At 45.9% G+C, this 27082-nt stretch overlaps 1 protein-coding gene across 1 annotated transcript; it reads right to left on the bottom strand.

The window, feature by feature from the left end:
- Positions 1-6423: 6423 nt before the first annotated feature.
- Positions 6424-25250, bottom strand: DYTN (dystrotelin). Its single transcript, XM_056861209.1, has 13 exons — positions 25232-25250; positions 23590-23664; positions 22586-22787; positions 21789-21874; positions 20133-20233; positions 19320-19391; positions 16254-16417; positions 14823-14934; positions 14449-14591; positions 12199-12370; positions 9559-9629; positions 7602-7761; positions 6424-6495 (listed from the first exon to the last, which is right to left on the bottom strand). The coding sequence occupies exons 1-13, from the start codon at positions 25248-25250 to the stop codon at positions 6424-6426; spliced, it is 1449 nt and encodes a 482-aa protein (XP_056717187.1).
- Between the last annotated feature and the right edge of the window lie 1832 nt (positions 25251-27082).

Here is a 27082-nt window from a genome sequence, read left to right as displayed (position 1 = left end):
GATGTTGCGAATAAGTCTAGCACAGGAAATCCCCACTGTTGAAAAATTGGATGCAGGTACGTCCAATTGAGGGACCACTCGTACCGTGGTACGAAAACCCTGCTCAACGTATCGGCCAGAGAGTTGCAGACGCCTGCTATGTGAATAGCCCGAAGAGACACCTTGTTGGCTATAGCCCATTTCCATACTCTGGCTGCTTCCCGGCAGAGAGACACAGAGACCGTGCCTCCCTGCCTGTTCAAGTAGTGCATTGCAGTTGTGTTGTCTGTCTGTACAAGCACACTTTCGTTGCGGAGCAGATCTGCAAATGACATAAGAGCATAGCGAATTGCCCTCAGTTCCAATAAATTAATATGGAAAGACGTTTCAGCAGAGGACCAGACTCCTTGTGCGGAAGTGCCGTCACAATGGGCCCCCCAACCCGAATTAGATGCATCAGTTGTTACCACCTTAGTGTGTGAGGGAATTCCAAAGGGCATGCCCTGACTCAGATTATGTCGCGAATCCCACCAATTGAGGGATCGTAACAGAGACCTCGGTATAGACAACTTCATAAACTGAGAGTCAGCTCGGGGGTCGAATACCCGCACAAACCAATTCTGAAGGGGTCTCATGTTCAATTTGGCAAAGGGTACCACTGCAGTCGTAGAAGCCATCTTGCCCAAGAGTGTCTGGATAAAATGGGCAGAACGAAAACGTTTTGATTGTGCTGCAGTTACCAAGCACCTGAGTTGTATTAGCCGATCGTCCGGCAAAAAAGCCTTACCTTGCCGGGAATGTAACCGCATTCCAATAAACTGGACCGAATAAGAGGGGGTTAAGACTGATTTCTGCACATTTAACATCAACCCCAGACTCACCAAAAGGCTGAGAGTTAGGTCCCTGTTCCTTACCAGCTCTTCCTCCGTAGGGGCAGTAAGGAGCCAGTCATCCAGATAAGGAAACACGGTACAGCCCTGGGTACGGAGGTAAGATACCACCACCGCCATGCATTTGGTGAACACCCTAGGGGCTGTGGATAACCCAAACGGGAGGACTCGGTATTGATAAACCGCATCTCCGGCCACAAAACGAAGGAACTTTCTATGCTCAGGGTAAATTGATAAATGAAAATAAGCATCCTTGAGATCAATAACAATAAAACACCAACCAGGTTTTAATAAGGTTAATACATTAACAAGGGTAAGCATGCGGAACTTCTGTTTAACTAGGAACTTATTTAACTGACGGAGGTCTAAAATAGGTCTAAGACCACCATCCTTCTTGGGGATTGCAAAAAGTCTAGAGTAGAAACCAGGTCCAACAGTGTCCATGGGGAACTGATCAACCGCACCCTTCTGGACCAGGTCGGTGAGTGACGAAACCAAACTGGGGTGTACCGACGCAGATGTTCTAGGGGGAGGACCTAAACTGGGAATGAACCTAAACTCTAAGCGATAACCGTACTGAATAATGGAGAGGACCCATGTATCACTGGTAATACTCTCCCAGGCAAGTAGGTAAGGGACCAACCTATCCCCGAATCTAACCACATTAGCCTGGTCATTCTCCCTCAGTCAGAAAGCTGGCTTAGGGCCCTGTTTCTGCGGTGATTGTGAGCGCTGTTGATAGGCCCGATTCCTGCCAGACCTGCGCCTATTGGCTTGTTGGTATCCCTGGTAGGTGCGACCCTGTTGTTGGTGCTGCTGCTGGCCGTAAGACCCCGCGGGAGCTTGCCTCTGGAAGCGGTTACGGCGAAAATTATCCCTATAAGGGAAGCGCTGTCTGTAATAAGGCACAGAGGGAGGAGCAGTTACACCCATGTACCTTGCCGTTTGTTTTTGCTTCTTCAGATTTTCTAAGGTTTCATCAGTGGCAGTGGAGAAGAGAGTTAACCCATCAAATGGTAAGTCCTCGATTCTATTCCTTGTTTCAGGAGCTAAATTCGTGGAGCGCAGCCAGGAGAAACGCCGAAGGGCAATCGACGCTGCCATACTCCTTGCCGAGCAATCTGCAGTGTGCCTTCCAGCATTCATCTGGTGTTTGGCAAGTTTGGACCCTTCCGACGCCACTATCCTCGCTAAAGATTTCTCTTCTTCAGGTAAGTGATCAATGAAAGTACACATCCTGTTCCACAGAAAAAGATGGTAAGCAGCCATCACCGCTTGGTAGTTGCTGATCCGAAAAATTAAGGCATCGGCCGAGTAAGCCTTCCTGCTGAGAGCATCGATCTTACGACTATCCTTGTCGACAGGTGATGATTGCCCTCCCTGACGGTGTTTGGATTGCACCTCTGCTGTAATCAAGGAGGAAGGTGCAGGGTGAGAAAACAAAAACTCACAGTTCTCAGGCTGAACCCTATATAGGTTCTCCACCTTGCGAGCAGTACACGGAATGGATGACGGCTTTTCCCAAATCTTTTTCGCCATATCCATGAAGTCCGAGAGTATCGGGAAAGCAACTGTGGTAGGAGACTCTGAATACAATGCCGAGAGGATCTTCTCCTTAGGCTTGGGAATGGAAGGGCGAATGGTGATCTCCAGCGCATTAGCCATTCTCAGCATCTGGTCAGAGAATGACCGGGCATCATCCGTGGGTGAGGATGTAGAGGCCTCTCCCACCATATCATCCAGCGGGGAATGACTGGAGTAAGTGTCAGAGCCTAACTCCGAGTAATATGACCTAGATCCTTGCTCTGAGTCGGTGTCACTGTCGTGACCTGAGAACTGCGGCTCTCTCCGAGGAGCAGAGGGTTGAGTAGGGGGCTGGGTAGGCGCTGGAGGCCAAGGGCCCGCCGGATACTGAGGAGGGAACCACTGCGGGTACATCCCATAAGTCGGCCACTGTTGCTGTGATACCGCAGCAGGCCACTGGGGGTGTTGAGATGGCCATTGTGGAGGCCACCAAGGTTGCGGAGGTTGTGGAGTCGGAACCGAAGGACCCGGAACCGAAGCTGAAGCCACTTGCGTCGGAGCCAGAGGATCTGCCCCCCCGATTTGAAGGACGTCCCCAATGGAGAGGTCCGGGAGATCTAGTTCCGACTCGGAATCGAGCCCCACAATGGGCGAGGGTGTCCGAGGAGGAGGAGGTGTCGAGAGTCCTTCCATCAAAACCGATGCAGCCGCTGTCGAAACCGAGGACTTCGGAGCCGAGGATTGGGAAATCTTGGGACCGCGTCCCTCCCCGCTATGACCTTCCAAGTGCTTGGCCTTAGCTTTTGCTTTCTTATGCACCGGTTCCGACGAAATCTTCTTATGCGTCGGTTCCGATGCCGACCTCTTCTGCTTAGCCTCAGGGGACCGAGACGATTTCCTCTTCGAGCCCGAGGCTGGAACCGAACGGACGGAACCGACAGACTCGGCCCTGGATGAGTGCTCTCGCGCGGCCGATTGAGGCGTAGCCGGCAAATCAGAGCAGGTAAGGGCTTTTTTATATAATGCAGCCTGCAGACGTGCAGCTCTATTGGAGCGAGCCGTTGGCGTGAACTGCACGCAAATCTTGCAGGAGCCCACCTTGTGTCCTTCCCCCAAACACAGGACACACAGGGTATGGTCATCAGTCTTTGACATTTTTGAGTTGCATTGAGAGCATCTCTTAAACAAGGCGGTTTGCGCCATTACCGCAGCCGCGGCAAGAATAATTAACGTCGAAAAGACTCACGATTTCACTAGGCAAAAGATGAAGAGCGAAGCTTTGAAGAACCTTCCTTACAGGCGGCAAAGAAAGAACTGAGGGATAGGGGGCGCCGACCTCCGACGTGGCGTCGCTTTGGCGGGAAAGCGTGCGCATGCGCGGAGCGGTCGGCGCCCCCTATCGTTGACCTAAGAAGCTATGAGAATCTTCCGATGGCTGGCCTGCGCGTGCGCAGTCCCCAATGTGGGACTGCACAGAAGACCGAAGACGAACCCTGAGTTCTTTCATCAGGGATCATAATGCCAGCATACTGATAAGACTGGCCATTGCTTTATACTATTTATTTCAATTGTAGATTTTGCACAGTTTGAGATTTTCTAGGGTTAAGATTTTCTAGACCCTCTGTCTTTTTGTGATAGAAGATGGCCATCTGGAACTATGACAAAGGATTCACAGGGTCAGCCTTCCCACTGACTCCCAGAGTGAACCTGAATTAGTCCGTCCCCCCCCCACTCATTTCCCTGTCCTTGAATTTCTTTCCCTGTGCAGCAAAACAAGCTCTGGACCTGTAGCTAGACACTGCTGTTGCTCCCAAAATAGAAATGACATATGGGATTGAAAGCTGTTTAGGCTCAAGCAGAGGGGTTTGTGCTAGCCCGGGGGAACATTGACATTTCTCTTTTTGACAGCTGACTCCAATTTGAAAGGCCCCTCGGTTTCAAAAACGTTCTGCCTGAATGGGGAGGGGTACAGCTGTTTGACAGGAACACTCAAGCCTCCTTGGGAACCTGGAAGAAGTTCTACAGCTCTTGGGATCCTGGCTTAAGTTTCCTCACTGCAATTTCCTCGTCTATCTTTTGTCTAATTAGATGATACAGCAGGGAGACTTGTGAGGACCCGCGGAGGAAACCGAATCAAACTCTTTCCTCGCTTCCCCATGCTGATTCTGCCTTTGCTTGCTCTCTTTGATCCCTGCTTCTCTCCCCCCCCATTTACCACCTCCTCTTTGTTGTGGTTGTTTCCAGCATGACACAATGCAAAAAACTCTGCCTCACGTTGTGCTTCCATGGATCGGCTTTGCCCTCTTCCAAGCATCAGGTGCTCAGTGGCTCACCCAAAGCATTAGCGAGGGCCCTAAATTCTCCATGGCCATTTATGCAGGGTCGATTTTGATGCTCGCTCAGAGCTGCTTTTTTAAATCCACCCTTTAAAATGACTATTTACGGTCCCGATGCAAGAGGAGAAAGTCAAACAAATGCCACCCCCCCACTCGCCTGCTCCTTCGTTCCTTCGTTTGCATAGCCATTAGCAATGGTCGATAGCATAGCTAAGCCGCGGCTGTGATTCTATGTGCTTCCTTCAGAAAATGCTTTGATGTGGGGGCGGAGCAAATACAAAAGGCTGCATTGAAGGGGCTCATAAGAAACGTGAAGCAGATATGCGGCGGCTTCGCAGTGACGACTGGAATGACGGTTCAGCGTAAAGAAATTAAAAAAAAAATATGCGGGGCACTTCACCCTGGAACGCGCTGTAAATTACCAAGCATAAATGGCCCATATGATTCTCCCCAGCATAATCTGGGTTGGAGGTCTTGGTGCTATGCTGGGTTGCCCAGACAACCTAAAACGGCATCCAGTATCATCAAGGTTCCCTGTGGTGACGCCTTTGCATGTGCAGACATAGCTGGTCCTGTTCTTTTTAAACTTCTCTTATTAAAAAAAAAATTAAGGATTTTCCTGCAAACCTGAGGATACCCCCAGGTTCCCAGAAACCTCTTCCTTAATCTTATAAGCCCCCCACCCTTACAGATTTTTTTATCCTTATAGGGGGCATACTTGACTACTAGATGTAGGGTTGCCAGCCCTGGGTTAGAAAATACCTGGAGATTTTTGGGGCGGAACCAGAGGAGGGCAGGGTTTGGGGAGGGGAGGGACTCCAATGCCATAGAGTCCAATTGCCAAAGCGGCCATTTTTCCCCATTTTTTTCTATTGGCTGGAGATTAGTTGTAATAGCAGGAGACCTCCAGCTCCCTAACTAGATATATGATTATTTTTCATTACAACAAGATACAGGATTTGTTGAATAGGTTTTGAAAGCTGCTAATAATGTGATAAACTGCAAGAGGCAAAAGTCTTGTTGGTGTTTCTGCTGGCTTTTGAGTCAGGTCTCTAAAAGTGATCTGGGTTTGGGTGTTGATTTTTTTTTTTTTTTTTGCTGATCCAAAGGGAGGCGTTTTGGGCCCCTTGGCATGCTTCTTTGCATGGTCTTGAAAGGTAACATCCTTCACTTAACTCTGTTTCTCTAATTTTCAGCACCATGTAATTAACTATCGCAACTGGAGCCTAAACACGCAACTCCCACCAAGGCCATCAAAAAGTGAAGATGATAACAGCTCGGGATGTAATTGTCCTGGAAATGATTCTTAGCGTCTTTAACTAAGAAAATCAGATCACAGATACAAAACTGCATCATGCCCAGAACGGATGACTCATGTAGTCAAGCAGTACAGGCGATGCTGATTTGCTACCCCACACATCCAATTTGCTAAGTGCTGATGAGAGGGACTATAATAAATAAGAATATCATTTTTAAAATAAAAAAAAACGCAGAAGTGGGAGGTAGACCGCAGTAGGAATTTATTACGCAAAGTTAGCACATCAGCATACACATGACTGATTTCCTTATTTCAGAAACTGCTTGGGAGGTAGGATTTGGAAGTTCTTTTTCTGTTTTGTCACAGACTAGGGCCATTTATAGTTGGGTACTTAGCCTCACTATCCCCGCGGAACTGCTTTGGGGCTTCCTTTGGGTTACTCATGATTTTTCCGACCTTCAGAAGTCACTTGGCAGCCACTGTGCACTTGTCCTGCATTTTCAGGAACCTGTTTTATCACAATTTTAAATTTTGCCTTGATCCCAAAGCAAAGCTAATCAAGGCAATTTCTGTAATAGTCTTAACTTTGGATTGCTCTCCCCCCCCCATGCTGGTTTGTCCCTCCCTCATCCAACCCCTCCCAAAGAAGCCATTTTGGTCAGTTTCAGCAGCGATTGTAATGATCTCCGGAACCGAGTCAGCTGTTCCCCCTCCCTTCATTTCCGTTACCTATTTTGTGTGTGTGTGTGTGTGTGTGTGTTTTGCTAAAGTAGCACTTTAAAACAAACAAAAAATCTTTGGGGCAAAAAGCCTCTATGCATACAGCTTTGAGGATTTGGATCAGAAAACTGTGCATCTGCAGAACCCAGCGCAAATTTTTCCCTGCATAAATGGCCTAGGAATGTCACGGTTCCTCATAGAGTCAGACTATGGGTCCTTTTTGTATTTTCTCCTCAGACTGACAGTGGCTCTCCAAGTTCTTAGGTAAGTGAATCTGCTACAAATTTTCAACAGCAAGTCACTCGAAACCCTTTGGTCAAGAACTAGGATTAGATTGGCAACATGCTATTAACCTTTCAGTCTTAATAGTGGAGCTTATTTTAAAGCTAGTCTACAGGATTCCTCATCTGATGCTGGTGTTTATTCTCCTCCGTGCCTAGGCACGGAGGGGAATAATTTCAGACCTCTCTCAGAGGGTCTCAGAAGAGGCAGTTGGTATGTATGGCTTTACACATATATTATTCTAGAGTGTGAATTAGATACTTTGAACTAAATCAGACTTCTTTAACTGTTGTATTTTAAGTGTTGGATTTTAAAACTGAATAGTATGTAGAACTTGCTTGCTTTACTGTATACATTAATACTGAATACTAAGACTTTGTAATACTTGCATATACACACATATATATATATACATAATTACATTGGAGTACATCAATAAAAAGACTTACTTTTTAAGTAAGTAAAGTAGTTAAGTCCTGCTTAGTAGGTGAGTATCTGAATAAGATAACATAACACTTCTCAGGAAGGGGTCCATTCTAAGAGCATAGTCACTCAAAGGCACTGACCCGCTTCAGTCCTGCCACCCCCATGAAAGATGTGCCCATTCTGTACCTTAATTTCCTGCTTCACTTTCTGCAGCTCCACCGTAAGATGCTCCTGGATTGCTATTAGGTCACAGATCTTTGCTTGTAATCTACAGTTTCGATCTTCTTGGGTAGAGTGAAGTAGCTGTGCTTTGCACTTCCACTTGTTCAGCTGTTTCATCAAGTACCTGAACGGCAACAACATGGCTCAGGGGTCCTTTCCAAATGAGGGGAAATATCAGCGAGCTTTCACGTGTGTGTGTTTTACTTACAATTTACTTATGGCTATCTTGCAGAATGTTCAAGGCAAGAAATCAAAATGGAGTAACTCTTGGGTTTACCCTGTCCTGACCCTGAAAGGGAGTCTGCTGTATGAGGCCCCCGAATGCTGACTTTCAGTATACCACAACAGGATGATGATGAAGAAGAAGAATATGAAGAAGAAGAAGAGGAGGAGGAGTTGGTTTTTATATGCTGACTTTCTCTACCACTTAAGGAAGAATCAAATTGGCTTACAATCACCTACCCTTCCCCTCCCCACAACAGACACCCGGTGAAGTAGGTGAGGCTGAGAGAGCTCTAAGAGAGCTGTGACTAGCCCAAGGTCACCTAGCTGGCTTCATGTGGAGGAGTGCAGAAACAAATTCAGTTCACCAGATTAGAGTCGGCTGCTCATGTGGAGGAGTGGGGAATCAAACCCAGTTCTCCAGATCAGAGTCCACTGCTCCAAACTACCACTCTTAACCACTACACCACACTGATTGTGGCCCCTGTCCCATGGAGCTTTCCTTCCTGCTAAGGGACTTTTGTGTCCCTTTTCTCTGACCACATAAGCTCTTGTTTATTATTATTAGTAGTAGTAGCAGTAGTAGTAGTAATAGCAGTAGTAGTAGTAGTAAATTTGATTTGTAACCCTCCCTCAATCCCAGGCCAAGCCCGGGCTCAGGGCGGCTAACACCATCAGTATTGTACAATAAAATCATATACAATCAAACAACACATAACGTGCAATAAAAACGATCCTACTTCTGCATCAATTGGATAATTAATACAGTGGCACAGAACATAAACCCACAACCCGTAGGGCCAATAATGGGCTGGAGAGCAGTCAGGAGCTCTGATATAAATTGATGATGATATAACAGAAAGGTTAGGGAGGCGCTGATATTAAACCGTTGCAGCCCTCAACTATAAATCTGGTGGAATATCTCTGTTTTACAGGCCCCGTGGAACTCCCTGAGGTCCTGCAGGGCCCTGATCTCACTGGGGAGACTATTCCTCCAGACAGGGGCCAGGGCAGAGAAAGTCCTGGTCCTAGTTGAGGACAGCTGAACACTCTTTGGGCCCAGGACCACAGTAAGTTATTATCTGTAGAGCATAAAGCTTTCGGGGGGGAGGGTGTACCAGGAAAGACATTCCCATAGATACGATGATCCCAGACAGTGGAAGGCTTTAAAGGTCAAAACCAGCACCTTGAACCTGAGCCGGTGCTCCACCTGGAGCCAATTCAGTTGGCGTAGCACTGGTTGAATGTGAGCCCTCCATGGGGTCCCCGTAGAGACCATTGCTGTGGCATTCTGTACCAGCTGGAGCTTCCGGGTCAGTCTCAAGGGCAGCCCCATGTAGAGCAAGTTATTGCTCTTCTGATTGGCATCAAAGTACCATCCCTACACAGAAAGCGAGGGGGAAGAGAGATTATGTATATCCTAGCTATGCAAGGCAGACTACGAGCAAAAGCATCACCCACTTCTCTAATCTAGCTGCCGAATTAACTGCAACTCCCCCCCCCCTCCCGGCCAGGCTGTTTTCTATGCCACTTTCTTTCACACACTGCTGAGACAGAGAAGCAGAGATAAATGCGAACATTAGAGAAACAGGGCACTGATTGAGTGAACGAGCGTTGTGGAGTGCTTTTCTACTACCGAGAACTGTTACCAAATGCATGTGGCACAACTTGATGAGTCTATAAATGTGCTCATACACACCTGCTTTCACCGCGCAGGGCCTTGACAGATTCCTGTGTTTTAATCAGCTCAGCCTTAACAGACGCAAGTACCTGTAGAGGGAAAAGAGAAGAGAGGGAAACCAAGGACTGAGATTGCAAAGCGAGGAACTCAGCAGAGACACAGAGTGGGTGAAAGGATATAGAAGAATAGAATTTCCATTCTTAAGTCATGTCTCTAGTAACAACCTGAAGTTACTTTGTAACTCGTGAAAAGATATATTTTGAAGCTTGGGCAGGTGAGAGCATATATCTATGGGTTGGATCCAGACTAAATTGGCAATTTCTACCAATTCCCTGCCGACCCCCCTCATATAATTCCTCTGGGACCCCTATCCCCAGGAGCAGCATTTTGTGGAGATCAGTGGGCCACAGAACATAAGAACATTAGAAAGGCCCTGCTGGATCAGACCAAGGCCCATCAAGTCCAGCAATCTGTTCACACAGGGGCCAACCAGGTGCCTCTAGGAAGTCACTAACAAGACAAGTGCAGCAGCACCATCCTGCCTGTGTTCCACCACACCCAATATAATAGGCATGCTCCTCTGATACTAGAGAGAATAGATATGCAGCATGACTAGTATCCATTCTAACTAATAGCCATGAATACCCCTTTCCTCCATGAATATGTCCACTCCCCTCTTAAAGCCCTCCAAGCTGGCAGCCATCACCACATCCTGGGGCAGGGAGTTCCACAATTTAACTATATGTTGTGTGAAAAGTTGAAGTGGGGAGGCAGAAAATTCCCATTCAGCCATTGGACAATTTAGTTTGGATCCAACCCACAGGCCATTACTGCTGAGAATAGAACATGTGGTGACTCCTTGTAACCCTGGCTTTCCAGAAAAGTTCTGCTAAAAGTTGCATCAAGGGGTTGGTGGCTCATATGGGACATGCAGGAAGTCCAAGAAAAAAACACTTTGGGTTGGATCCCACCAAAGTGTTTTGCTCAATCTCACCCAATTCCCCTCCTTATTATAGCCCCTGACCCATATGGCTTTTGTCAATGCGTGGCCCTTGATCTCTAGCACAATGTCTTTTTTATGGTCAAAGGTCTCTCCTCCCTTTTTCACCAGTGGAAAAGTGGGATGGAGCAAACCTTTATCTGCGCAGCGGTTATGATGCAAATTTAATATATATGCATCTTTTGGTTAATTTCCTATCATTTGCTTTGTATCTAGCATTCACATCTTTGCTGTTTTTCTCTTTCTCTATTCACAGATCTTTCTTTTAAGAAGTGTGTTTTCCTATATTGAAAAAAATCTAAAGAGAATCGCACTACAACATTGATAGAAATAAAATTTATCTTGAAGCTGTTGTAAACTAACTAATTAAATGCAATGACTTCATGCTGCAATACCTCACATTTTAAAATGCTCAGTGGACCCTACTTTTTAAAATGTCAGACAATACTGATTTGAACAAGTGTCACAGGTTACCTACTACTCTTCAAAATATCCTAGAATTATATAAACTGGGTTGAATTACCCCAGACATCTTACGATATGCCATATCAATTGCCAACTTTATAATTACTGGGCAGTTCAAGGACTCCTGCTTGTGTAAAACCCTTTATTATACCCTTCCTATCCCTCTGATCATATATTGATCTTTGTGGTGACCTATACACAGGGACAACGATGCTACATTTGACTTTCTCCATGTTTCTAAACTAGACATGCTTTAGGATTTTCTTACCTTTTCCCCATTTCAACTCACAGGGATTGATCTATATGCAGATCAAAAAAATGTGTGAACATTTGACAACACTCCCAGAAGATAATTTTCAACGGTCATTAATTTTTTAAATTGAGTTTCTGATCCAAATGACTTCCCCCCGCCCATAGCAGTGTTTGGACAGTGTTACAGCAAACCTTGGAAATACAGACAAAAACCTAAAAAATGAACATGTGATTCAGCCCCTGTGCTGGCTTCAAGCTTTTGGAAGTATTTGGGTGAGACACTTGCAACAATGGGAGGGAACAGAAACATTGAGAGAGGGACAAGCGCACCGAGAATTCTCTTGAGTTGCCATTGACCGTCTTGTAGGGTTGCCAGCTCTGGGTTGGGAAATACCCAAATAATTTTGGGGGTGGAACCTGGGAAGGGTGGGGTTTGGGGAGGGGAGGGGAGGGACCTCAGCAGGGCACAATGCCACAGGGTCCATCCTCCAAAGCAGCCATTTTCTCAAGAGGAGCTGATCTCGATTTATCTGGAGATCAACTGTAATAGCGGGAGATCTCCAGGTGCCAACCACAGGTTGGGTTGGCAACCCTACCTTCTTGGGTGCTCCACGTGAGAATGGCAATCATTTTATGAGTTTCAAAGGTCCAGCAAATGCCCAACACTGCCAGGCTCCTAATGTTGCCCTGACCAGCCCATCAGGGATGGAATATTTCTGATGCGAGAGTTGACGCACAACACCCAGCCTGGCAGATTATACACAAGACTTTTCAGAGGCCAATGGGTCTCACCACCACCGAGCCAGGACTTGTGTTAGTAATATATCCAAGATGCTTTCAGGTTGACTTTTTGCAGCCGAGAAGCAGACAAAATCCTTCACTGGCTTTTTCTTACTGCCCTCTGCTACGGTTCAGTGGAGGTCTGCCTCCGTGTTCATTACCTGTCCGGATGTGTCTTCTTGAGCCTGTGGTTTGTTGCAGTTTTCCATTTGCTGTGCCTGGAATACCTCTTGACCTAAAGGCCTGCTTGATGATGGGCCTAAAGCAGGCACTGAGGAGAAAGGCTTCGGGTGTGCTGGCTGTTCAGAAAAGATGAGCGGAACAGAAGAGGAACTGCCAGAAAGAAAGACAAAGGAGGCGGCAATAAGGGATTGTATGATAGTGAACTCCTCCGTTCATCCCTTCCCAGATAGAACCATGCTAAGTAGGGTTGCCAGGTCCCTCTTTGCTTTGGTACCTGTACCTATCCACAGAGCGTACAGTAGGGTTGCCAGGTCCTCCTTCACCATTGGCGGGAGGTTTTTGGGCGGAGCCTGAGGAGGGCAGGGTTTGGGGAGGGGAGGGACTTCAATGCCATAGAGTCCAATTGCCCAAGAGGCCATTTTCTCCAGGGGAACTGATCTCTATTGCCTGGAGATCAGTTGTAATAGCAGGAGATCCCCAGCTACTACCTAGAGTTTAGCAACCGTAAAAGTAGCTTTGTCTGTGAAATGGGAGGGTGGGGAACTGAAAAGGGTGGAAGGGGAAAGAAAGCTCTACAAGAAGGGGGGGAAGGAAGGATAGTGGGCTAAGAGATGTAAAACAGGAGAAAATGTATAAAACCATTACCAAGGGGGAAAGAAATGGGGAAGGAAAAAAATCCACCCATAAACAAATTATCAATGCAACACATAAAGTTGTTAAGAAGTACAATATTGTCCTGTAATGATCAAACTGAAGGTCACCTAATACTTCAACTTAACATGAACTCCACTTGAGAACTGAAACGAAACCAAAGAGGTACATTGTGCTGACCCTCTGCAGAGGAAAATTGCATCCTTGGTAAATTGGAGAGCTTGTTTTGTTAATGGCCTTGTTTGGCTCATAAACTTAACTGTCAGCCATTGGGAGAACATTGGATGGGGCCAACCAAAGGGCAAGTAGTTCAAGATGCTAAAAGACCACATTACAAAAATTTAGATTATGAGACTGCAATTGAACGGCAGCTAACTGAATGGAAGTCTTCCTCCCACTATGAAAATTCATAGAATCATGGAGATCCAGAGGATTACTCCAATTTTGCTCATTAGCAGACTCCCAGAGTCCTTAGAGAAATGGAAAGTCCGCTTTACCCTCCATTCTAACCCGAGATCATAAAAGAATGTTAGGCACACACTGAGGCCATTCGATGCTCTGCAAACAGATAGAGAAATTTATTGTTATGGCGAAAACTATCCTGACATTACAAATGCAATCAGAGTTTCCTTCTCCTTCAGGGGAATCATCGTATTTCCTACCTGCCACCACCCTCTTATACTACTGGTCTTTATTTCTGCCTGCCTGCTTTTATTACTTCATTTTGAGAGGGCACTTTTAATGTTTTACAAGGAGGCCAAAACTATTTTCAATTATGAGGGATTATTTTAATGGACATCTAATCGAGATACTTTGAGATGGATCCAGAGTAAACGGGCAATTTCCATAGATTTCCTGCTACAGATCCTCCTCCTGTAATTCCACAGTACAGTTGCCAACGCTAAATTGGGAAATACCTGGAGATTGTGGGGGTGGAGCCTGGGGAATGCGGGGTTTGGGGAGGGAAGGGACTGCAATGCCATAGAGTCCAATTGCCAAAGTGGCCATTTTCTCCAGGTGAACTGATCTCTATTGGCTGGAGATCAGTTGCAACAGTGAGAGATCTCCAGCTACTACCTGGAGGTTGGCAACCCTAGGAGGGACTTCAATGCCATAGAGTCCAATTGCCAACATGGCCATTTTCTCCAGGGGAACTGATCCCTATCGCCTGGAGATCAGATGTAATAGCAGGAGATCTCCAACCAGCACCTGGAGGTTGGCAACCCTATAAAGCATCCCGTCGCGATGTGGCGCTTCCAGGGGAAACCTGGAAGTGATGTAATCGCATAGTGTGCAGCCACGCATGCAGGATCACTGCCCCAGCCCAATTCCCTAAACCTCCCGCTGGTGGAGAGGGGGGGATCTGGCAACCCTAAGTGCTACAGACTAGACCCTCTCCTTGTGGTAATATCCAGATTGATCGCATAAAAAACTGGCGATTGCCTGGAGTGAGCAAAGCGCTCACGGCGCCAGACCAGTCCGATATTCTAGAATCTTCACGGCCATTTCCCAATAAAGTTATATGCCGGGGCCACGGCCCTGAGCTCCCAAGAGCCAGAACACCATTATCTGCTCACAGTGCTGAGTTGTGGGAAGGGAAGTCTTCTCCGCTCATCATCAAGGCCTTCCTCCTCCGAGCTTCTTTCCTTCTGCAGCGCCCTTGAAACAGGTTGTTTCGGACGGTGCGGAAAAACAGCTTTGTGTTTTCCTTGGCTGACACCTGCTAGAATGAGACATTAATGGAGAACATAAGAACATAAGAAAATGGCCGCTTTGGCAATTGGACTCTATGGCATTGAAGTCCCTCCCCAAACCCTGCCCTCCTCAGGCTCCACCCCAAAAATCTTCCACCAGTGGCGAAGAGGGACCTGGCAACCCTACCCTCAGCTGAAAGCCAACTCACTGAATCCCCACCAAAAGCTAAACAAATAAACACGAGTCCATGATTTACCGGCACACAGTGTTCTATCACAGGGTGAGACTTCTTGTGGGGTTTGCTGCTCTGTCCAGTGTAGAAACAGACCTGGCAAATGTCAAAATTCAGGCACTTCAGACACTGATACCTGGCCAAAACAACAACAAAAAGTCCATCAAGAATCAAATTCACTAGTATGAGTTTGAAATGCCAAAATGTCATCTCCTAGAATATGTTCTGTGGGGTCTCTGAGTGGCTTAACCCAAAATGGGGGGAAGGGGTTGTGGTAGTTGCCTGTGGGTCAATTCATAAGAACATAAGAAAGGCCATGCTAAATCAGACCAAAGTCCATTAAGTCCAGGAGTCTGTTCACACAATGGCCAACCAGGTACCTCTAGCAAGCCCACAAACAAGACAACTGCAGCAGCATTGTCCTGTCTTTGTTCCAAAACACCTAATGTAATAGGCATGCTCCTCTGAACCTGGAGAGAATAGGCATGCATCATGACTAGTATCCAGTTTGACTAGTAACCATGAATAGCCCTCTCCTCCATGAATATGTCCACTCCCCTCTTAAAGCCTTCCAAGTTGGCAGGCATCACCACATCCTGGGGTTGGGAGTTACACAATTTAACTCTGGCCATTTATGCAGGGTCGATTCTGCTCCTTGCTCAATGCTGATTTTTAAAATCTGACCTTTAAAATGACTATTAACGGTCCCATTGCAAGAAGAGAAAGTCAAACAAATTCCATACACCCCACTCGCCAGGTCCTTCGTCCCTTGGTTTGCATAGCCATTAGGAATAGCCATTTGCATAGCTAAGCCGCGGCTGAGATTTTTCATGGTTTCTTCAGTAAATGCTTCGATGCAGGGACGGAGCAAATACAAAAGGTCGCGTAAAAGGGGCTCTTAAGAAATGCGAAGCAGGTATGTGCCAGCTTCACAGTGACGTCTGCCAGTTATGGTTTTCCCCAAAGAATCCTGGAAGTTAGGGTTGCCAGCTCTGGGTTGGGAAATACTTGGAGATTTTTAGAGTGGAGTCTGAGGGGGTGGGGTTTGGGGAGGGGAGGGACTTCAATGCCATAGAGTCCAATTGCCCAAGCAGCCATTTTCTCCAGGTGAACTGATCTCTATCAGCTGGAGATCAGTTGTAACAGCAGGAGATCTCCAGCTAGTACCTGGAGGCTGGCAACCATACTGGGAGTTGTAGTTTGGTGAGGGTGGTGAGAATTCTTTGGCAGGGATTTCTAGCGCCCCCTCCTGGAACAACAGGTCCCAGCCTTACTTGGGGAAAATGGATGACTGTTAAAAAAATTTCATGGGATGCTCTTAGCCTGTGAACAACTAGAAACAGGGGTTGCACCTTATTGTGCATAACAGCATCTGGATTTGTACTATGGCCTCTACATACTGCTGCAGCACATATAAAGGTGACACATTAATAAGCTAATTATAATGCAATGCACCTTAGTCCCATGATAGGAAAGGTCTTACAAATGTTACATTTGACCGGGTGCACAACCAGTTCTGTTGCTGACAGTCTGTAGCAGGCAGGGAGCCAAAGCAGAATGGCAGGCTCTGCTTGGAGCCAAGACAGGAATTTCTCTTCCCCAATCGCTGCCACGAGAACCTGGAAGAGAATACTTAAACAGAGTCATGCAACACGAAGTCTGTTTCTTCAACAGGATTGACTACTGAACAGAATAATCTGTTTTCTTTTTTTATGTGTGTGTGTGTGTGTGTGTGTGTGTGTGTGTGTGTGTATGGAGGGATACGGTTTCCAGCTCCAGGTTGTGAAATACCTGGAGATTTTGGGAGCGGAGCCTGAAGAGGGCGGGGTCTCGGGTGGTGAGGGACTTCAGTGCCATGGAGTCCAACTGCCAAAGTGGCCATTTTCTCCAGGTGAGCTGATCTCTATCGGCTGGAGATCAGTTGTAATAGCAGGTGTCTGGAGTTGTAATAGCTAGTGTCTGGAGGTTACTACAAATAACAATAAACCTGTGCTATTACAGTATAGACTATCAAATATTTTAGCACGTGGGCTCTTTAAGTAACAACAAAGAAACTTACAATGTATTCAAATGTGTATTTTAAACATAAACAGAATAAACAAAGATGCCAGAAATATCATAGAAGAATTATTACACATGTGTTCAATGCCAGATCCATCTACGCATTTCATTTTGAGTCTAATTGATATAATTTTTGAAATAAACTTTTTCAGGTACAAAGAACAAATGTACCTTCAGGTGAAGGGTGTATCTATAGGCACGGCCTGCGCCCCGTATGTGGCGAATGTCTTTATGGTTCATTTTGAGAAACATAACTTTTTTCAGCTTCTTCAATATTTTTCTCACAGCATGTTTTATTTTACAGAAGATTTATCGACGACATTTATCTCATTCTGGACTCAGCAGACACATATCAAAGTTTTTAAAGTTGGATTAATACACTGAACCCACATTTGTCTTTCACAGGCAATTGTAGTCCACGGTCTGTTGCTTTCTTAGATGTAGAAGTCTACCATACTAGCAACAATACGGTAGCAGTAAGACCTTATAGAAAGGCTACAGACAAACAAGCAGGTTTGCATTTTCAGTCACACCACCCTTTTCACTTAAGGAAGAACTTGCCGTTCAACCACCTTCTCAGATTAAAACGGAACTCTTCCCTACCAGAAGATTTTAACAAAGCGTCTGATTCTTTAGCCGGGACCTTAACAGCAAGAGGGTTTCCACAGCACCTCATACAAGAAGCCACTCAAAAAATATCTAACATTGATTGAGCCACGTTATTAACAGAACGGCAGAAGGGTAAGCCCACCCATTCACGTTTAACTGCATCTCTAGAATACATACATTTAGCCGATGACATCAGAAAAATTATTGAACACCATTGGCATGTCATAAATCACATTCCAGGTTGCTCTGTACCACCTCTTTTAGGCTTGAGGAAAACCCGTTCTCTTAGAGACTCTTTGGTAAAAACAGACTCATACCACAGACCTACCAGAAACACAAGACCGGGACACCATCCATGTGGATCATGTCTGTCCTTTTAGCCTTCCGATCAAACAAGTCTCTTCATCAACAGGCAATTTTACATACACACTGAAACAATGTTCCAATTGCAGCTCACATCAAGTGGTTTATGCATTGATTTGTGGGTGTTCTAAGATGTGAGACGAAAGGGAGTCTTGTGACACCTTATAAAATTAACAGATTTCTTGTAGCAGACCTTTCATTAGATAGAGGCCATTTCATCAGTTGCACAAAATGAATTTGACAAATTAAACTTACGATAGGAGAGCATCGAGCAAGGATTAGGGCGGGCACTAAGGATGCGCCGATCGTAGAGCATTTTCTCACACATGGACATTCTGATAGGGATTTACGTTTTTTGTTCTATGGCAGTATCGCTTTAAACCATTCCAGTCTCAGGACAACAGAAAAATATTAATTAGACAAGAAATGAAATTTATTTTTCTTTTTAAAACTTTGGCTCCAAGTGGCCTGAACACAGAATTCGACCTGTCTTGTTATATTTTAATGTTGAACATGCTATGTTCCTTTAAGAGTATTCTGTTCTGTGGGTTTGGAATTTACAGCTGTAAGCAATAAAAAGTGTACGATTGGGGCAGTCCTCCATTCGCCGGGAGGATTCCACCCGCACTCGATCAGAGAAATTGACACAGCAGAATGTGGTAAGTCAGCCTTACGTAGTAAGTAGGAAATTATCTAAAATTGATTCTATAGGTGAAAAATATTAGTAAACTGTTTATTTTTTTCAGCGCATACACAAAGCAGCAGCACAATGAGTGATTATACAGAGTGGTTAAGTTAAATCGACTCAGAGCGTGGAAGGGCAGTTTCATTTCTATGGAAAGACAAATGCTAACAGGCAAGCTGAAGAAAGATTGAAACATGTTAATTTGGATCGACCACATGTTCTTGCCGTCTCCAGCCCGGGAGGTTCCCTTTGGATCTTATGGGCAACTGCTGATTCGCACTGAGTAGTCTTCTCCAGCCCGGGCGATTGCTTTCTTGATAGCATTGCATGCAGGATTTTCATTTCAATTTTGTTTCATTTGCATGCAGGACTCTGTTCTACAACCTTGTATCATTTATTATGCATTAATGTTGAACTGTATCAACTTCTGATGTTATTATACAGAAAGGTTTAGTTAGAAAGTTAGGCGTTTGAAAAATGGAGTTGTTTATTCGGTTTATGTTTAAAATACACATTTGAAAACGTTGTAAGTTTGTTGTTACTTAAAGAGCCCACGTGCTAAAATATTTGATAGTGTCTGGAGGTTGGCAACCCTAGATAAAAATGGACTAGGGAGATACATAAAAGAGTTCTACAAAGGGGTCCCTTTATGGCACTGGAGATCATTCTATGATGCGCCGGAGAAGTCTTTGTGGGATTAATCCCGTTTTTGGTCACTAATCCCTGTACTGTTGGAGAAGCACCTTTTCTGACAGGGAAGTCATATAAAATTCAAGCTAAGTCCCACACAGTGTTCCGCTTACCCCGCTGAAACAGTCGCCGACTGCAGATTCCACACACGCCAGATTACGGCTTTCTCCCACCACTGATAAAATCTGGAATGAGGTGGGAAAGGCATCATTACTGTAATCTCTCCACAAATGACAGCTGAGATCATCATGTTAATAGTAACTGAGCCAAACTGAAGAAGAAGAAGAAGAGTTGGTTTTTATATGCCAACTTTCTCTACCACTTAAGGAAGAATCAAACCGGCTTACAATCACCTTCCCCTCCCCCCTCCCCACAACAGACACCCTGTGATGTAGGTGGGGCTGAAAGAGTGTGACTAGCCCAAGGTCTCCCAGCTGGCTTAATATATAGGAGTGGAGAAACCAACCCAGTTCATCAGATCAGAGTCCACCGCTCCAAACCACTATACCACGCTGGCTCTCCTGGGAAAGCTGATACCCTAAGAATTAAACTGGCTTACAATCACCTTCCCTTCCCCTTCCTGTGACACCCTGTGAGGTAGGTGGGGCTGAGAGAGCATGACTGGCCCAAGGTCACCCAGCTGCTTCATGTGGAGGAGTGGGGAAACAAATCCAGTTCAAACCCGATTGTCCAGATCAGACTCCACCGCTACAAACCACTGCTCTTGACCACTACACCACACTGAGTAGCAACCACAGAAACAGGAATGCCAGATGTTTATATAAGTGGAGACCTGCAAGTCGCTCATTGGCCTGCTGACCTCATTTATGTCCCTTACATTTATATACCCTTTTCTTCAGACAGACAGCCAGCCTAGGAGATACCCTTTGACTGTCCCGCCCTGCATGGCACACAAGCTATGTTACCTGTTGCAAGTCGGTCAGCAGGTTCCTCACGCCATTTCGAGTAATATGAACACCCCGGCTAGACTTCCTTCCTGGAGAGGTTGCATAAAGCCGAAAGAGTGCTGCCAATTTCAGAGAATACCGCAGAGTTAAGAGAGTTCTTTACCAGCCTCTCATCTTCAGGTTAGTTGTGTGGAACACAGTAAATAAGGCACAATCAGGAAAACCCTTATATTCTCTAGCCAAAATGTATTGGACTTGGACTGGAGAGGACATGATTCAGTTCAGATACCTTTATTGGCATATCCAGCATTTATCCAAGTACATTAAACACTACTGGCTTAAGTGGGGCTGTGGTTTCTGTCTCCAACCACCTCCCTCCCTTGCACCTCTTGACCAGTAGAGGAAAGGGGGGGGAATAGGGAAGTTGTACTGTACTGTATGACATTTGCCTACTATGGAGTGTTATTTATGATTTTCCATTACCATGTGGCTGAAGAAGCCCACGGCAAAAAGTGTCAAAACGATCTAGACAACGCGTTCCATTGAATTCCGTACCTTGAATCCCACATGCAAAAAAACTTTTCTTGCCTTGTTGCTATTGTGCCAGAGGAATTTGTATATACGCTCTTTCATGTATTGCAAAAAAAAAGTAACTTACATCTATTCAAGTAGTTTCTGTTAACGTTCAGGTTGCAGTCGAAAGGATGAAAGAGAAATCTAATCTAAACAGTACTTTTCCCTGTCACAAGTGGCCAGCTAATCCGGCATCATGTATGTGCAAGTATGAGGCATTGTTTCTGCAGAAGAGACCCCCAGAAATGTGTTACTCCATCAACAGCCATATGGAGAGTGGAAGAAAAATGGACAGAGAGAGAGAGAGGAGGGGTCAGAGGGCAGCTCCCAGGTTAGGGTTGCCATGTCCCTCTTTGCCACTGGCGGGAGGTTTTTGGGGTGAAGCCTGAGTTGGGCAGGGTTTTTGGAGGGGAGAGACTTCAATGCCATAAAGTCCAATTGCCCAAGCGGCCATTTTCTTCAGATGAACTGATCTCTATTGGCTGGAGATCTGTTTTAATAGCAGGAGATCTACTGCTACCACCTGGAGGTTGGCAACCCTATCCCAGGTTAAGACAAAGAGAGGAACATCCCATTCAAGGAGATAACACTTTTACACACAGAGTGATGTAGCACCCCACCCCAATGTCCAGGCACGCCAAATCGCTCACCCCAACACTTAAGGGGGGCTGTGGCTTCTGTCTCCAACCACCTCCCTCCCTTGCACCTCTTGACCAGTAGAGGAAAAGGGGGGGGAAATAGGGAAGTTTTACTGTTTCTTTACACCTTGCGTGTTTTGCACACTTTTTATCGGTGCCTAGAAAGTATTTAATTACATATTGGGCAAAGGTAGGGTTGCCAGTTCCAGGATGGGAAATACCTGGAGATTTTTGGGGCAGAGCCTGAGGAGGGCAGGGTTTGGAGAGGGGGGGGACTTCAAGGCCATAGAGCCCAATGGCCAAAGTGGCCATTTTCTCCAGGGGAACTGATTTCTATCACCTGGGGATCAGTTGTAAGAGCAGGAGATCTCCAGTCACCACCTGGACGTTGGCAACCCTAGGCAAAGGGTGTCTATTTTTCAGTGCTCTGTACAGGCAGAATGGAGAAAAAGTGTCCCCTGACCTCTGTATTTAGCGAGCAGGCTGTCTCCCGAGAGAGTAATCAAAGCTGTTGCAGTTGATCGAGGCTGGATCAAACCCACTCCATTCCTACGATGCAATGGAAATATTGTGACCCAGAGGCAAAAACAAGGACAACCACTGCCATGTAGGCTATATCACTTTGTTCATTTTCCTGAGAAGACACATATAAGCTAGGCCCAGCTCTGAGATCATGGTATCACAAAATTACAGTGAATAAATGCATGAAAAAATGTTTTTGTAACCCAAGCAGATTAGCTGTGTATTATCCTGGGGGAACTAATGCAACACAGGGCGCACAGTGTGAGGCTCCGTAGATCTCCACCAGGAAAGCCAGGCCGCACTGAGCTGGTTAGCCTGTGAACCGCTTCAGGATGTATTGAGGGAATAGCATACCTAGGGTTGCCAACCTCCAGGTACTAGCTGGAGATCTCCTGCTATTACAATTGATCTCCAGCCGATAGAGATCAGATCACCAGGTGAAAAAGGCCACTTGGGCAATTGGACTCTATGGCATTGAAGCCCCTCCCATCCATAAACCACGCCCTCCTCTGGCTCCGCCCCAAAACCTTTCGCCGGTGGTGAAGAAGGACCTGGCAACCCTAAGCATACCTGAATGGTTGTCAACACAAAATGCATGCAGAAAACTCATATGTCAAGGAAAAGGCTTCTAGCTGAAACCAAGGCAACCCAAACCACACCAAAAAAAAAACAGAAGTCAACCCCACACACACACTCACAATTCAGAAGGCAAAGTGTTCCCTGACTTGTTTCACTCACCTGTCATATGCGGCAGTTAGGAGGCTCAGAGTCAGCTCAGGGGCCTTTGGCTCTACCTGGCCTGGTTTCTCATACCGGACTCTTTCAAAAAGCTCCTCGAGTAGCACCAAGAGCCGTTGAGATGGAAGAGAGGCCTGCTTCTCAGTCTGGCACTGGCAGATCGGCAGGATGCGGTAAATCAGAGAGACATCTGTCAAGTGCACTGTGAAAAGTAAAGTGAGGGATTATATCCTGAACTCAACACTTCATGGAATCCTTTGATGTTTATCATGATTTCCTACACCCCTCCCATTACCACACGGTCAGCTCCAGAGTAGGAGAGCACCTTTTGCAGATTCCCCCTCCCTCGGCAGCCCCAAATGCCCCCCGAAATCCTGTCCCTAGGGGGGTCCCCCTCTCCTTCAGCAGTAGGATTTCACGGGACACTTTGGGCTGCCAAGGGAGGAACGGAGAAAGTTGCGCTCTGGGGATGGAAGTCCTTGTTCCCAAGGAAACATTGCATTGGATCCAACTCTTCCCCTCTAAGCCAGATGTCAATACTGGAGTCATTACATGCTTAATTTCCCAGCACAAAGCTTTTAATTCCCAAGGTGGTTGGCAGATTGACACATGGACACATGAAGCTGTCTTATACTGGATCAGACCCTTGGTCCATCAAAGTCAGTACTGTCTACTCAGACCAGCAGAGGTTCTACAGGGTCTCAGGCAGGGGTCTTTCACATCACCTACTTGCCTAGTCCCTGGAGATGCCAGGGATTGAACCTGGGACCTTCTGCATGCCAAGCAGATGCTCTACCACTGAGCCACGGTTCCCCAGGGCTTTGAGTGACCTTTCATAAGGAACCTGTTCAATATTGGTAAAGCAGTTTCGTGAGGGGGCTTGATATGCTCAACGTCGGACAGCCGCTGAAACATTCCAGGGCAGCATTCGTGTCTTCAGTGGGGACTGACACATTTCCTTCGAAGCTGTCCCAAACGCAGACTCATTCTGTTCCACTACTCACATTGGCAAAGAGTTTGCACAGCGCGGAGCTTCAGGGCTGCTCTGTAGACAGAATTCTGAATGGAATTTAGAGCCTCTGTGAAGAAAAGGCAACCTTTGCTAGTAAAAGTTAAAAAGAAACAGCGGTCAAAATGTGAACGGGGATTCTAAATTGGGACTAGGGTTGAGCAAATTTTTTTGGGGTAAATATTGGGTTCGGGTTTATTGGGCCCGAGTTTTTCAGTAAACCCAGAATAAGCTGAACACCCATACCGGTAAATATCAGTATTCAGCTTATTTCTGGGTTTACCAAAAAAATTCAGGCCCATTATCTCCTATGGGGATTTTTTCGAAGCTCCTGTGGGGGCATTTTTGGAGGTAGAGCCTCCAAATTTGCAGCGTGGCTGCAAGGGACTCTCCTTAGACAGTCACCAAAGTTTGGTGAACTTTGGGACAGGGGGCCCAATCTTATGGGCCCACAAAAGGGTCGCCTCCATCCTCTAGGCATTTGCGAGCCGAGCTGTCCATTAGCTTTCAGGTTTAGAAGTTCAGAGTTGCCAAGGACTGGCAGAAAAAGCCAGTTGGCAGACTGGCGCCTCAAAGTCTGGGGGCTCCCTTCGTATCTGGGGTGCACAGCATGATATAAATGCAAATTAGCTTCCAAACTGAGGAAAACGGCTTAAATGCAAGAAAAATAAGGCACAGAAACATTTCTTTTGGTGGCAAATGACATCCTGTGAACTGTCCTTTATTATGGTCATCAAAAATCTGATATCAAGAGATGGTCATGGTGCAGGGAAATGAAGCCTCTTCTTGTGGTGACCTTCAGTTTGAGAGCAGGTTTTCGGTGAGGGGGATAGGGGAGCCAGCCAAAGTCTTGACCACAGGGGCTGTCTGAAGGAGATTGCTCATCCTCATGAGTGAGGAAGTCTCCTTTGGAAGCCTGGTGGTGTGAGCAGCTGTTGAAGCCAGTTCTTTTTAGTTGGAGGGTATATCCCTCCAGACGGGACTGGTGAGCCCCGTCTTTTAAACAACCCTTATGGTTTAACAAATTAACCCACTGAATGGTGATGGACAGATGGTTGTGTGGTTGGAGGGTCAGACCAAGTTGGCTCTGATTACACGACCCCTACCTCAAAAGGGACCCAACTATGGGGCCTTAACAAAACCAGTAAAAAAAGATAGAAAAATGGGAGAAAGCACATGAGCTATGCCTCTGAGCAAAAGCAAATAGCTGAACCCCAATTTGGCTTTTTCAGGAATTGCTTATTCGGCTTCGGGGAGATGCCCAGGTTTTGGTGTTCAGTAAACCTGAAAATTACAGAAATGGCTAATTTCGGGTTTATTTTCGGTTTGGGTTTATTGATATGCACAACCCTAATTGGGATGCTGTGGAATCTGTCTGCATGGATGCTTTTTGGGGACTGGATGCACATAGGAGTTTTGTTTATTTACTTGATTTATACCCTGCTACTCTCCCAAATAGGGACCTCAAATGGCTTACATCGATCTTCTCTTCTCCATTTTATCCTCACACCAACCCTGTCAGGTAGGTTGAGGCTGAGTGTGTGCGACTGACCCAAAGTCACCCAGAGAGCTTCAATAGCACAGTGGGGATTCGAACTTAATTTGGGGGGATGCACAAGGCACCATTTAATATTTACCTTGTTGATCTATATCCATCTTATGAAGGCTGGAGACAGGAAGATAGCAGCAGACTCCCTGTAACCAAAGAAATCATGATATAACATTATTGAGGTCAAGCAGAGGAGGGGAAGAAGAAGAAGAAGAGTTGGTTTTTATATGCCGACTTTCTCTACCACTTAAGGATCAAACCAGCTTACAATCACCTTCCCTCCCCGCCCACAGACACCCTGTGAGGTAGGTGGGGCTGAAAGAGTGTGACTAGCCCAAGGTCACCCAGCTGGCTTCATGTGGAGGAGAGCGGAATCCAACCCAATTCACCAGATTAGCATCCACCGCTCTTGTGGGAGGAGTGGGGAATCAAACCCGGTTCTCCAGATCAGACTCCACCACTCCAAACCACCGCTCTTAACCACTACACAACTGGCACAACTTAACCTGGGACAAACAGAAAAACCTTGCATGATGTAGAGCTCATTTCCTAAAAGACAGAGCAGCTAAAGGAGTTCTACTTTTACCAGGAAATATCACAAATTTCAGTAATTAGTAAAGTACGGTAATATGAAAGCCGCTTTTCTTTGCTTTTAACACCACTCAGCCACAGCAGATGGAGAAGTGTTGGTTTTTATGCCCTGCTTTTCTCTACCTTTTAAGGAGAATCAAACTGTCTTACAATCGCCTTCCCTTCCCCTCTCCACAACAGACACCTTGTGAGGTAGGTGGGGCTGAGAGAGTTCGGAGAGAATTGTGACTGGCCCAAGGTCACCCAACAGGCTTCATGTGGAGGAGCGGGGAATCAAACCCGGTTCTCCAGATTAGAATCCGCCGCTCTTAATCGCTACACCACTCTGGCTCTCACCAGTTTTCCTTCAGTGAAGACCTTACCTTGGTGTTAGCAAACTACTGAAGGTCTCCAGGGCCCTCGGGTCATCAAAACAATATTAATTGTAAGCCGATTCCCCGAGAAAAGGTGTTTCATCGTTAAGTAGTCAGTCCAGTTACTTCTTCACAATAAAATGCTGTACAATGTTCAGTTGTAGGCCTTTCCTTCCATCGGTTGTTCCCCCTTCTCCCAACAACAAAAAATTAAAATGCAATAAATTAGTAATGCATATTCTGAATAATTGAAGAGAAAGAGCATCTTTGATCTCTCTTTCAAAAGGCCATTTCGCATAGGTTCACCTTCTGCTTGTCTAGAAAGTGAGACTCAAGCATCTCCTGGTTGCTGAGGAACACGGCGCTGCTATGGAGACAGAGGAGCACAGGGGAAGTAATTTTCAATAACACAGGAAGAAAAACATTCAGTCACAATGAGCGGCAGAGCTGGCTTCAAACTGGAGAAATGCTTCCCATTTTTTAAAAAAATCTGTAGTAGTCTTTTAAAAGGACATTTTAAAATCATAATCATACAATTTATTGCGCTCTTTGACCAGTATAACAAAAGTTATAACAAGATTTAAAACATTTTAAAATCCATTTCTGACAGTTTCAACAGTCACAGTCCTGAGAGCTTTAGTATAACTAGCCTGGATTCAGAATGGAACAATGAGGCCGTCTTCTAAAAGATCTTGCGCTTCTTGGTGTCTTAGAAGAAGAAGATGAAGAAGAGTTGGTTTTTATAAGCCGACTTTCTCTGCCACTTAAGGAAGACTCAAACCAGCTTACAATCACCTTTCCCTTCTCCTCTCCACAACAGACACCCTGTGAGGTAGGTGGGGCTGAGAGAGAGTGACTAACCCAAGGTCATCCAGCTGGATTCATGTGGAGGAGTGGGGAAACAAATCCAGTTCACCAGATTAGCCTCTGCTGCTCATGTGGAAGAGTGGGGAATCAAACCTGGTTCTCCAGATCAGAGTCCACCACTCCAAACC

This window comes from Euleptes europaea, chromosome 15 (genome assembly GCF_029931775.1).
Source record: "Euleptes europaea isolate rEulEur1 chromosome 15, rEulEur1.hap1, whole genome shotgun sequence".
NCBI classification, from domain to species: domain Eukaryota; kingdom Metazoa; phylum Chordata; class Lepidosauria; order Squamata; family Sphaerodactylidae; genus Euleptes; species Euleptes europaea.
Note: the sequence above shows the minus strand (reverse complement) of the source record. Positions and strands in the feature narration are given on the sequence as shown.

Excerpts from the sequence above, each read along its gene's own strand:
- DYTN (XM_056861209.1), bottom strand. Across the intron at positions 16,418-19,319 it reads TCGGCGACTGTTTCAGCGGG|GTTCTCGTGGCAGCGATTGG; the intron begins GTAAGCGGAACA and ends ATTCTCTTCCAG. Across the intron at positions 7,762-9,558 it reads GCCCTGCGCGGTGAAAGCAG|GTACTTGATGAAACAGCTGA; the intron begins GTGTGTATGAGC and ends GTTGCCGTTCAG.